The sequence below is a fragment of the Chlorocebus sabaeus genome, chromosome 16 (genome assembly GCF_047675955.1).
Source record: "Chlorocebus sabaeus isolate Y175 chromosome 16, mChlSab1.0.hap1, whole genome shotgun sequence".
NCBI lineage: Eukaryota > Metazoa > Chordata > Mammalia > Primates > Cercopithecidae > Chlorocebus > Chlorocebus sabaeus.
Window position 1 is genome coordinate 71537950 of NC_132919.1, and position 13625 is coordinate 71551574.

Consider the following 13625-nt stretch of genomic DNA (forward strand, 5'->3'; position numbering starts at 1 on the left):
AAATTAACAAAAGGAGGCTGGGCACGGTGGCTCAGGCCTGTAATCCCAGCACTTTGGGAGATCAAGAAAGACGAGCAGATCACTTGAGGCCAGGAGTTTGAGATCAGTCTGGCTAATACAGTGAAACCCCATTTCTACTAAAAATACAAAAATTAGCTGATCATGATGGTACATGCCTGTAATCCCAGCTACTGAGGAGGCTGAAGCAGGAGAATCACTCGAACCCGGGAGGTGGAGGTTGCAGTGAACCGAGAACATGCCACTGCACTCTTTATTTTGTCTCAAAATAAAGAAAGAAAGAAAGAAGGAAGGAGAGAAGAGGAAGAGAGAGAGAGAGAGAGAGACAGAAAGAAAGAAAGACAGAGAAAGAAAAGCAAAGCAAGAGAGTTCTTTCTTTTTTTTTTTTTTTTTTGAGACGGAGTCTTGCTCTGTTGCCCGGGCTGGAGTGCAGTGGCCGGATCTCAGCTCACTGCAAGCTCCGCCTCCCGGGTTTACGCCATTCTCCTGCCTCAGCCTCCCGAGTAGCGGGGACTACAGGCGCCCGCCACCTCGCCCGGCTAGTTTTTTGTGTTTTTAGTAGAGACGGGGTTTCACTGTGTTAGCCAGGATGGTCTCGATCTCCTGACCTCGTGATCCGCCCGTCTCGGCCTCCCAAAGTGCTGGGATTACAGGCTTGAGCCACCGCGCCCGGCCGCAAGAGAGTTCTTTCTAAAATATATCTATAGTCTATGGTCTATTTTTTTTTTTCTCCTTTTTTTTTAGAGACAGGGTCTCACTATGTTCCCCAGGCTAGTCCTGAACTCCTGGCCTCAAGCAATCCTCCTGCCTCAGCTTCCCAAAGTGCTGGGATTCCACGTGTAAGCCACCGTAAGCCACCATGCCTAGCCCAGTCTATGTTCTAAAATGCCTCACCGGGGTTTCCGGATTCTTCGGGGTTTGATGTCATCAGGATTGTGAGCTGAGCGAATGTCATAACCATAAAGAGCAATGAGCTCCTGTCGGGACTTTGGGGCCTGCTCATCTTCCCGGAACTTGTCATGCTCCCAGCGACCCTCATCCTTCCATAGCTTTCGCTGACGCCCCTTGGGTCTGGATAAAATGAAGGAAAAGTGTCTTGGGTCAGCAGAATTCTCCAAGTAGAGATGTTCATGAACAAAACGGGTCAGGCAGGGGGACAATAGGAACTTCACGTAGTCTCCTCATCATCCCAAAGAGATTATAAAAAACAGGCCTCCCCTAAGCAAGTGTGAATCACAGAACCTCAGAGCCTGCTGGGCTCAAATACAACAGACATAGAAATGAGAAAAGGACTTCATTTCATGCCATTCAGTACCTTTGAAAAACATCTCCTTTCTCCTAAAAGGCAGCCTATGCAAGTACTTCACTTCTCAGAGGCCTTACGCCTCAGATTAAGAAAAGAAAAAGCAGAATAATTAAGAGAAGATGAGTTCTGGAAACAGACTGCCCTAGGTCTGCATCTCAGCTGCCTCACCAAGAATTACCAAATATTCTAAGCCCACTTTCCTCATTTGTACAAGAAGGATAATCATAATACTTATCTTAAAATGCTGTAATAAATGAAATACAGGCAAAGCATTTAGCAAAGTACCTGGCCTACATGTCTAAAATACATGTTAGACAGCGGCAGCAGCAAGTGGCTTTTACCTGACTTCCTCCTCCTGAGTTTGCCCTCGAAGATCATGCTCAAAGAAGAGCCCTTTCCGAGGTATGTATGCTGGATTCTTCCGATCTTCATCATCATCCAAATGCTTAGGGCCCTTTTTACCCACTTTGTTCTCCACAGGCTCTGTGCTCTCCTAGAGGACAGATAAAGGGATCCTTACTCTTCCAGACTCAATAATCCCTATTCCAGCCTCTAAAATGGAGGACTGTGGAATGTACTGACCTGTCCGTCCCCACTTTGCCTCTCTCCAGTCACAGTGCCTTTGGTGTCAGGCTTTTCTTCTCCCTTCTCTTCTTTTGTTGAAGAATTAACAGCATCATTAGCTTCTGATTTCAGCTCCACTTTGGAGTTTTCCTCTTCACTGTATTCTCCTTCTTCACCCTGAAAAAAGTTTCCCTGTCAGCGATGCAGATAAGATCTGAACAGCATTTTAATTCCCACCTCGCCCCCCGTCCCAAGATGGAGTCTCTGTCACTCAGGCTGGAATGCAGTGGTGCAATCTCGGCTCACTGCAACCTCTGCCTCCCAGGGTCAAGCAATTCTCCTGCCTCAGCCTCCCAAGTAGCTGGGATTACAGGCACCCACCACCACGCCTGGCTAGTTTTTGTATGTTTAGTGGAGACTGGGTTTCACCATGTTGGCCAGGCTGGTCTCAAACTCCTGACTTCACGATCCGCCTGCCTTGGCCTCCTAAAGTGCTGGGTTTACAAGAGTGAGCCACCGTGCCCGGCTACATTTCAATTTTCTGCTCTTTAGGAATACATTTATTGATTAAATTTTTAGTACAACACAGAACTGAAAAGCAAACAAATCAATATTCTTACCCATATTTCCAGAAGATAAAGATCCTATTTTGGCTGGGCACGGTGGCTGATGCCTGTAATCCCAACACTTTGGGAGGCCGAGGCAGGCAGATCACCTGAGATCAGGAGTGCGAGACCAACCTGGTCAGCATGGCAAAACCCCACCTCTACTAGAAATACAAAAATAAGCCACACATGGTGGCAGGCACCTGTAATCCCAGCTACTTGGGAGGCTAAGGCAGGAAAATCATTTGAACCAGGGAGGCAGAGGTTGCAGTGAGCAGAGAATGCGCCACCGCACTTAAGCCTGGGCAACAGAGTAAGGCTCTGTTGCAAAAAATAATAATAATTTAAAAAACGCTATTTTTAAAAATCACATTAAAAAAATACACACATACACACATATATATCCACATAGGTTTTCCTGGAACACATGCAAGAATTATTAAAAGTGGCAGGCTGGGCACAGTGGCTTACACCTATAATCCCAGCACTTTGGGAGGCTGAGGCGGGAGGATCACTTGAGGTCAGGAGTTCGAGACCAGCCTGGTCAACATGGCAAAACCCTGTCTCTACTAAAAATACAAAAATTACCCGGGAGGCGGGAGGCTGCAGTGAGCCAAGATTGTGCCACTGCATTCCAGCCTGGGTGACAAGAGCAAAACTCCGTCTCAAAAAAACAAAACAGGCCGGGCATGGTGGCTCACACCTGTAACCCCAGCACTTTGGGAGGCCGAGGTGGGCAGATCACAAGGTCAGGAGATCGAGACCATGGTGAAACCCCATCTCGACTAAAAATACAAAAAATTAGCCGGGCGCAGAGGCGGGTGCCTGTAGTCCCAGCTACTCAGGAGGCTGAGGCAGGAGAATGGCGAGAACCCGGGAGGCGGAGCTTGTAGTGAGCCGAGATTGTGCCACTGCACTCCAGCCTGGGCAACAGAGCAAGACTCTGTCTCCAAAAAAAACAAACAAACAAACAAAAACCAGCTGCAGCCTCTAACGGGCCCAGAGGATAAGAATGGAAGGGAGACTTACTATACAATATCTAACATATAAGAGGAGCTTAATCTTTTTGATAATTTCTTTCTCCATGAATTATCTTTTTTGAGACAAGGTCTTGCTCTGTTGCCCAGGAGTGCAGTGGCACAATTATGGCTTACTGCAATCTCAATCTCCTGGGCTCAAGTGATGTTCCCACCTCAGCCTCCGAAGTAGCTGCGACTACAGGCACATGCCACTACACCCGGCTGATTTTTTTTATTTTTATTTTTAGTAGAGACGAGGTCTCACTACGTTGCCTAGGCAGTTCTTGAACTCCTGAGCTCAAGCAATCCTCCTCCCTTGGCCTCCCAAAGTGCTGTTGATTACAGGCATGAACACTGTACCTGACCTATGAATTGTCTCTTAAATATGCAGTGCGTTAATAACTATACTTTGTCTTAAGTTGTGAACTCTCCCATCTCAAAATGGCTTACAGCAGAAATTCCCAACCTTTTTGATTATGTGGACCCCTTTTTAAGATCTAAAAGTTTTCATGGATCCCCATGAGATATTTCACTGAGAAAACATGCAATGACAAACAACTACCAGGCTGGATGTAGTGGTTCACGCCTGTAATCCCAACACTCTGGGAGGCCGAGGCAGGTGGATCACTCGAGATCAGGAGTTTGAGACCAGCCTGGTCAACATGGTGAAACCTTGTCTCTACTAAAAATACAAAAATTAGCCAGACATGGTGGCATGAACCTGTAATCCCAGCTATTTGGGAGGCTAAGGCAAGAGTATTGCTTAAACCCAGGAGGTGGAGGTTGCAGTGAGCCAAGATAGCACCACTGCATACCAGCCTGGGCGAAAGAGTGAGACCCTGTCAAAAAAAAAATTCGCCAGGAGTGGTGGCGTGCGTCTGTAGTCCCAGTAACTTGGGAGGCTGAGGTGTGAGATCATTTCAGCCCAGGAGGTAGAGGTTGCAGTGAGCCATAATTGTGCCACTGCACTCCAGCCTGAGCAACAGGGCGAGACCCTGTCTCCAAGAAAAGAAAACCAACCAAACAAAAAAACCAAAGCACAACAAATTGATGTGTGCCTGTAGTCCCAGCTACTCGGAAGGCTGAGGGAGGAGAATCACTTTAACCTGGGAGGCAGAGGTTGCAGCGAACCAAGATCGCCCCACTGCACTCCAGCCTGTACAACAGAGACTGTCTCAAAAACAAACAAAAAACAACAAACTGTTATACATTCAGTAACACTTTAAGTTTACATTTTATTAACTTACATATATTCAAAAATAGTAATATATAAGGGGGGAGATGTATATTTTAGTCTATAGATAACGAGAACTGAATGAGTAGATGTGCAAACTCTTTTTTGAGACAGGGTCTCACTCTGTCGCCCAGGCTGGAGTGCAGTGGCGTGATCTCAACTGACTATAGCCTTGACCTCCTGGGCTCAAGTAATCCTCCCACCTCAGCCCCCACAAGTAGCTGGGACTACAGATGTACACCACCATGCCCAACTAATTTTTGTATTTTTTTGTAGAGACAAAGAGTTTCACCACATTACCCAGGCTGGTCTCAAACTTCTGAGCTCAAGCGAACCTCCTGCCTCAGCCTCCCAAAGTGCTAGGATTACAGGCATGAGCCACTGTGCCCAACCAGATGTGCAAACTCTTGATAATGACTCCATGATTTCCCAATGCACTGTTATCCTCAAGTTGGAAAATAGTAGCTTACATTTTTTGATGCCTATGAGTACTAGTTTTCTGCAGCAGGAAATTCCTGCAGTCAGAAACTATCCAGAATCACATAATTACAAAAATTTGACCTAAAAAACCTTAGAGGACAACTTGTACAACCATCGCATTTCACAAACAAAAAAAATTAGTCCAAGTGCTCTCTATTTCCTTTTTACTGTCTTCTTCCCTCTTTTACCACATCAAGATTGGGTAACACTGTTCATGACAGAGAAAGTGCTGGGTCTACACACAAAGGATCATTAGGCCATTAGAAAGGGCCAGGAAATGGATGTGTGGCTAGTTCTAGGTAGGAAAAGGCAGCAGCTAAGGCTCATGACAAGGGAACTGGCTTTAGAGTAGGGTTACTCTTCTCTCCTTGTCCTCCCCAGACTTGGACCTAAGGAGGCAGAGCTATGGCTAGAGAGGCCTACGAGAACACAGAGAAACGGTTTCAAGGAAAGGTGGTGGTGTCCTCATTGATGGGTTACATCTGAAACCTGGTAGATGTATGTATACTGGTCTCTCACTCTCCTACTGGGTCTGATACTTGACCTGAACCAGACTGCCCTGTCACTCAAGACTCAGGTTGGCCCCAATAATCTGGTCAAAGAGGCTCAATGTGGGATTCCTGAATTCCTGATTGAGAAGCTCTCAAACTCTATGTTTCTGCCATCTTTTCAAATACAGCTGAGTCAGCCTGATTGGCCCAGACAAGCCAATTAATCCCTCTTCCTCGTTTTTCCCTGCTCAGCATCTGGGTATAGTTGACCCTGGAACAAGGGGTTTGAACCACTCAGGTCCACTTCTATGCAAATTTTTTTCAATAAAAGTTACAGCAAGTAATGCCTGCCTCTCCTTCCACTGCCTCTGTCACCCAAGGCAGCAAGATCAACCCCTCCTCTTCTGAAGTCTACTCAACACAAAGATGAAGACCTTTATGATGATCCACTTCCACTGAATATGTTTCCTTAATAGTGAATATGATTTCTTAATAACATTTTCTTTTCTCTAGCTTACTTATTGTAAGAGTACAGTACACAACAGACATACAAAATACGTATTCACTGACTGTTTATGTTATTGGTAAGGCTTCCAGTTGACTTAGTAGTTGGGGGGAGTCGAAAATTATACTTGGAATTCTTACTGCACAGGGATATGTGTCCTTTATATTTTATTTATTATTTATTTATTTTGGAGACAGAGTCTTGCTCTGTCGCCCAGGCTGGAGTGCAATGGCACGATCTCAGCTCACTGCAACCTCCACCTCCCGGGTTCAAGCAATTCTTATGCCTCAGCCTCCTGAGTAGCGGGGACTACAGGTGTGTGCCACCACTCCTGGCCAATTTTTGTAGTTTAGTAGAGACAGGGTTTCACCATGTTGCCCAGGCTGGTCTCAAAGTCCCAAGCTCAGGCAAGCCACCCACCTTGGCCTCCTGAGGTGCTGGGATTACAGACGTGAGCCACCACACCCAGCCCCCTTTTATTTTTTTTTAACAGATGGGGTCTCACTGTATCACTCAGGGTAGAGTGTAGTGGTGTGATCAAGGCTTGCAGCAGCCGCAAACACCTGGGCTTGAGTGATCCTTCTGCCTCAGCCTTCTGAGTAGCTGGGACTACAGGCATGTGCCATCATGCCCAGCTAATTTTTGTCCTTTTTTTTTTTTGTAGAGACAGGGTCTTGCTTTCTTTTCCAGGCTAGTCTCAAACTCTTGGACTCAAGTGATCCTCCTGCCTTGGCCCCCTAAAGTGCTTGGATTAGAAGCATGAGCAACTGTACCCAGACAGGATAGGCACTCTTAACTCCCATGTTGTTCAACTATTTTTGCCTTGAGTATTTTGGGTTAGGATTCCCAGAAGGGTAACCGAATAGAGGGAGACTGTTTGACTATATCCACACTATCAGAATCAAGCCTTTACCTATAGCTTTTTAACAACCAAGCACCACTGATTCTTCCCATTTTCCTTAATTACATGAAGACCCTCCTCAAGACTGGGATGGGTAGGTGGCAATCATTCAGTTCTTTCCTTGATTCTATGTTCCCTGAAGATTTTCAAGCAGAAATTACAGTAACTTGGTGCATGTGATTTTAATTCTCCACCTCCCTACACACACATACTGACTTAATTCAAATACCTTTAAATAGCATTATCACATGATTAATAAGGAAACCTTGTTTTATGCTCCACCCTCTGATCTGTGGTAGGATGTCAAATGAGGCAACTTTATTTTGAGTGAAAAACTAATTTTGTTTCCAGGGCAGAACAGATACAAATAGCATAGTGCTGAGGAGGCTCCAAATTAGTCAAAGCTTAGTCTAACTGAAGCCAAGGTGCTACCACACGGTCACACTGCTTTGGCAAAGGGATGTCATCAAAACTCTTTTCCAGAGAAGACAAACTCCCCTACATCACCCACCACTTCAGTGTACTCTTTCCAATTCTTACTAGCTCTACCCTGAAGGAACTGCTTCCTTTGAAACATTCTAATACAGAAGTTTTAGCTTATTCTTCCACTTCCCACATATTTCAGACTAAGAGATGGGGTTGGTATCCTTATTCTAAATGTCTCTTCCAGATCTAACTCTTGTAGCCTCATTTTAACAAACCCTGGCTCCTCCGAGGCCACAGGCCTACCTGTCGCTGACTAGAAGACTTTAGCACTGAGGTCAGTCTTCACCTACACATCAGCCATCCATTTCCATGGCTGTACTCCAAACCAGTTTTACCTAGAACTGCTATGCTTTATTATACGTAAAACTGCTCCACTTTCAAAACCTTAAATATAATTAGCTGAGCATGGTGGCTCATGCCTGTAATCCCAGCTCCCTGGGAGGCTGAGGCAGGAAAATCGCTTGAACCCGGGAGACGGAGGTTGCAGTGAGCCAAGAAAGCACCACTGCACTCCAGCCTGGGTGACAGAATAAAACTCCACCTCAAAAAAACAAAACAAAACAAAACCTTACGTATAAATACCCCAGTCCTTGACCAAAATCGTCACATGCAAAAGAATGAAGTTAGACCCTTACTTTACCCCACATATAAAAACTAATTCAAAATGAATCAAATACCTAAATTTAAGAGTTGAAACTATAAAACTCTTAGAAGAAAACATAGGAGTAAATACTCATGACTCTCAATGATTCTTAGATACCTAACACCAAAAGCATCTGCAACAAAAGGAAAAACATAAAACAGGCTTCATTAAAAATCTTTGTGCTTGAAAGAACACTATAAAGAAAGTGAACAATCCAGAGAAAGGGAACACATATTTTCAAATCATATCTGATAAGGGACTTACATCTAGAATACAGAATATATAGAGAACTCTTAAATCTCAATTAAAAAAAAAAAAAAGGGCCAGGCATGGTGGCTCACGCCTGTAATCCCAGCACTTTGGAAGGCCGAGGCGGGCAGATCACCTGAAGCTGGGAGTTCAAGACCAGCCTGACCAACATGGAGAAACCCTATCTCTACTAAAAATACAAAAAAAATCATCCTCATGCCTGTAATCCCAGCACTTTGGGAGGCCGAAGTGGGTGGATCACAAGGTCAGGAGATCGAGACCACGGTGAAACCCTGCCTCTACTAAAAATACAAAAAATTAGCTGGGCACGGTGGCAGGCGCCTGTAGTCCCAGCTACTCAGGAGGCTAAGGCAGGAGAATGGCGTGAACCCAGGAGGCGGAGCTTGCAGTGAGCGGAGATCACGCCAGATCGCGCCTGGGGGACAGAGCGAGACTCCATCTCAAAAGAAAAAAAAAAAAAAAAATTATCCAAGTCTGGTGGCGCCTACTTGCGAGGCAGAGGTTGCGGTGAGCCGAGATCACGCCATTGCACTCCAGCCTGGGCAACAAGAGTGAAACGTGAACACTCCAGCCTGGGCAACAAGAGTGAAACGTGAAACTCCGTCTCAAAAAAAAAAAAAAAAAAAAAAGGCCAGGCGCGGTGGCTCACACCTGTAATCTAGCACTTTGGGAGGCCGAGGTGGGCAGATCACCTGAGGTCAGGAGTTCAAGACGAGCCTGGCCAACATGGCAAAACCTCGTGTCTACTAAAAATACAAAAATTAGCTGGGCGTGGTGGTGCACACCTGTAATCTCAGCTACTTGGGGCAACGGTTGAGTGTGGTGGCTGACGCCTATAGTCCCAACTACTGAGGAGGCTGAGGTGGGAAGACTGCGTGAGCCCAGGAGTTTGAGACCACTCTGGATAATACAGCAAGACCTTGTCTCTAAAAATATAAAAATAATTAAAAATAAATTTTAAAAAAATGGCCTAGGTATCTGAATAGTCATTTCTCTCAGGAAGACACAAAAATGGCCAATAAGCACTAGAAAAAAACACTCAGCATCATTAGTCATCAGGGAAATGCAAATCAAAATAAGAGAATATCTCATACCTAATAGGATACCTAGAATCAAATCGGCTCACTCCAACCCCTACCTCCCAGGTTCAAGTGATTCTTATGCCTCAGCCTCCTGAGTAGCAGGGATTACAGGTGCATGCCACAATGCCTGGCTAATTTTTGCATTTTTAGCAGAGATGGGGTTTCGCCATGTTGGCAAGGCTGGTCTCGAACTCCTGATCTCAAATGATCCATCTGACTCTGCCTCTCAAAGTGCTGGGATTATAGGCATGAGCCACCGTGCCCCACAAAAAAAAGTTTTAGACAGATCTCTCTATGTTGCCCAAGCTTGTCTCGAACTCCTGGGCCCAAGAAATCCTCCTGCCACAGCCTCCTGAGTAGCTGAGAGTACAGGCATGCACCTGGGTAAATAACACAAGTGCTGTTAAGGATATGGAGAAACTGGAACCCTCATATACTGCTGTTAGTCATGTAAAATGGTGCAGCACCTTGGAAACAGTAGGGTGGTTCTAGTTCCTCAAATGATTAGAGTTACCACATGACTCAGCAATTCCATTCCTAGGTACACAGTCAAAGAGAAGTGAAAACATATGTCCCCACAAAAATGTGTACACTAATGTTTGTAGACGAATTATTCATAATCAAAAGATGGAAATAAGATATGGAAATAACTCGTGGCTGTTGATGGGTGAATGGATAAAGAAAATGTGGAACACATAAATAATGGCATATAATTCTGTCCTAAAAAAGGAAATTTTGCCATTTGTGACAACAAATGGATGAACCTAGAGAGAACTATGCTAAGTAAAATAAACTAGACACAGAAAGATAACCATCACATGCTCTCAAGTCAAACTCATAGAAACAGAGTAGGAAGGGGGTGTCTGGGGCTTAAGGGTAGGGAAAATAAGAAGATCATGGTAAAAGGATATAAAATTTCAGTTTTAAGTTCTGGAGACCTAATGTACAGTATGGTAACCACAGTTAATAATAACGTACTGGCCAGGCATGGTGGCTCACACCTGTAATCCCAGCACTTTGGGAGGCCAAGGTAGGCAGATCATGAGGTCAGGAGTTCGAGACCAGCCTGGCCAACATGGTGAAACCCTGTCTCTCCAAAAATACAAAAATTGGCTGGGCGTGGTGGCGGGCGCCTGTAATCCCAGCTACTCAGGAGGCTGATGCAGGAGAATTGCTTGAACCTGGGAGGCAGGGGTTACAGTAAGCCAAGACTGCACCACCGCACTCAAAGCAAGACTCCGTCTAAAATAATAATAATAATAATAATAATGTACCGTATACTTGGCCAGGCATGGTGACTCATGCCTGTAATCCTAATACTTTGGGAAGCTGAGGCTAGAAGATTGCTTGAAGCTGAGTTCAGGACCAGCCTGGGCAATACAGCGATTCTTTGCCTCTACAAAAAATTTCAAAATTAGCTGGGTGAGGCCGGGCACGGTGGCTCACACCTGTAATCCCAGCACTTTAGGAGGCCGAGGCGGGCGGATCACAAAGTCAGGAGATAGAGACCATCCTGGCTAACACAGTGTAACCCCGTCTCTACTAAAAATCCAAAAAATTAGCCAGGCGTGGTGGCGGGCGCCTGTAGTCCCAGTTACTCGGGAGGCGTGAACCCAGGAGGCAGAGCTTGCAGTGAGCTGAGATCGCAACACTGCACTCCAGCCTGGGCGACAGAGCAAGACTCCATCTCAAAAAAAAAAAAAAAAAAAAAAAAAATTAGCTGGGCATGGTAGTGCACGCCTGTAGTCCCAGCTATTGAGGAGGCTGAGATGGGAGGATCGCTTAAGCCCAGGAGTTTCAGGTTGCAGTGAGCTGTAACTGCATCACTGAATTCCAGCTTGGGTGACAAAGGTTCTGTCTCTTTTTAAACTATGTAAAATAAAAATAAATAACATATTGTAAACTTGAAATGTGCTGAAAGAGTAGCTCTCCAGCGTTCTCATCACACACATACAAAAAGGTTAATTATGTGAAGTGACAGACACGTTAATTAGCTTAACTGTGGTACTCCAAAAGGTACACATGTATCAAGACACCACACTGTATGTGTTAAATGTATACAATTTTTATTTGTGAGTTATACCTCAATAAAGCTGGGGTGGGGAGGAAGAAAGAAGGAATGAAGTACTGACACATGCTACAAGTCAGATGAAAACACCAGACTGAAAGAGGACAGACACATAAATCTACATATTACATAATTCCATTCATATGAAAGGCCAGAACAGGAAAATCAACAGAGACAGAAAGTAGATTTGCGGTTGCTTAAGGCTACAGGAAGAATGGGATAACTGGGTTTCTTCCTTTTTTTTTTTTTTTTGAGATGAGGGTCTTACTCTGTTACTCAAGCTGGAGTGCAGTGGTGTGATCACAGCTCCCTGCAGCCTTGACCTCCTGGGCGCAAACAATTCTCCTGCCTCAGCTTGCCAGGTAGCTGGGACCACAGGTGCATGCCACCACACCTGGCTAAATTTTTTATTTTTTTATAGAGATAAGGTCTTACGGGCCAGGCGTGGTGACTTATGCCTGTAATCCCAGAACTTTGGGAAGCTGAGGGCAAGCAGATCACTTGAGGCTAGGAGTTTGAGACCAGACCGGCGAAAATGACGAAATTCCATCTCTACTAAAAATACTAAAAATTAGCCTGGCATATGGCATATGCCTGTAGCCCCAGCTACCTGGGAAGCTGACCAACGAGAATCACTTGAAGCCCAGAGGCTCAAGTTGCAGTGAGCCAAGATTCTGCCACTGCACTCCAGACTGGGTGACAGAGCAAGACTCTGTCTCAAAAATAAACAAACAAACAAATAAATAAAAAGAGGTTGGCCGGGCGCGGTGGCTCAAGCCTGTAATCCCAGCACTTTGGGAGGCCGAGACGGGCGGATCACGAGGTCAGGAGATCGAGACCATCCTGGCTAACACGGCGAAACCCCGTCTCTACCAAAAAAAAATACAAAAAACTAGCTGGGCGAGGTGGCGGGCGCCTGTCGTCCCAGCTACGCGGGAGGCTGAGGCAGGAGAATGGCGTGAACCCAGGCGGAGCTTGCAGTGAGCTGAGATTCGGCCACTGCACTCCAGTCTGGGCAACAGAGCGAGACTCCGTCTCAAAAAAAAAAAAAAAAAAAAAAAAAAGAGGTAAGGTCTCACTACATTGCCCAGGCCGGTCTCGAACTCCTGGGCCAACCATTCCTCCTGCCTCAGCCTAAGTAGCTGAGTACAGGCACGCACCTGGCTAAATTATGCACTTTATAAATAAATGAACTGTACATTATGTGAATTGTATCTCAATAAAGCAATATTTTTTTTTTTTTTTTTTTTTTTTTGGAGAAGGAGTCTCGCCCTGTCGCCCAGGCTGGAGTGTAGTGGCGCCATCTTGGTTCACTGTAAGCTCCGCCTCCCGGGTTCACACCATACTCCTACCTCAGCCTCCCAAGTAGCTGGGACTACACGCGCCCGCCACCACGCCCTGCTAATTTTTTTGTATTTTTAGTAGAGATGGGGTTTCACCATGTTAACCAGGATAATCTCGATCTCCTGACCTCGTGACTCACCCACCTTAGCCTCCCAAAGTGCTGGGATTACAGGCATGAGCCACAGCACCTAGTCACAATAAATCAGTTTTTTAAAAAATGCCTCTTATTCCTAGTTGTTTCCTAACTCTCTCGTCTCTAATTTCTTAATATGTCCATTACCTTGATCCTTCCAACTTCTGCCTATCTATCAGTCCTTTCTCACATTCACTTTCTTCTCTCTCTAGACTCCATAGTTCATTCATTTCAATCACTACTAGTAATATCCCAATTCTCCTGCCACTCTCATATGCCTGGAACTGGATCAATTCAAATGTCTGCTTTCTCCAGGCCTACAACAGACTACTCCATTGCCAAAGGGGGTTAAACACACACGCACGCACGCACGCACACGCATGCACACACACACTCTTTTTGAAGATGTCATTCGTTTTTTTCGAGAGTCTCACATTGTTACCCAGGCTGGAGTGCAGTGGTGCAATCATAGCTTG

At 45.4% G+C, this 13625-nt stretch overlaps 1 protein-coding gene across 1 annotated transcript in view; it reads right to left on the bottom strand.

Moving 5' to 3' along the window:
- Positions 1–13625, bottom strand: part of CASC3 (CASC3 exon junction complex subunit) — a 33960-nt gene that overhangs the window by 9373 nt on the left and 10962 nt on the right. The window contains exons 4-6 of the mRNA XM_008012802.3: positions 1907–2065; positions 1666–1817; positions 913–1089 (exon numbers count right to left, since the gene is read on the bottom strand). Coding sequence (XP_008010993.3) covers positions 913–1089; positions 1666–1817; positions 1907–2065 — 488 coding nt within the window. The remainder of the gene's footprint in view (positions 1–912; positions 1090–1665; positions 1818–1906; positions 2066–13625) is intronic.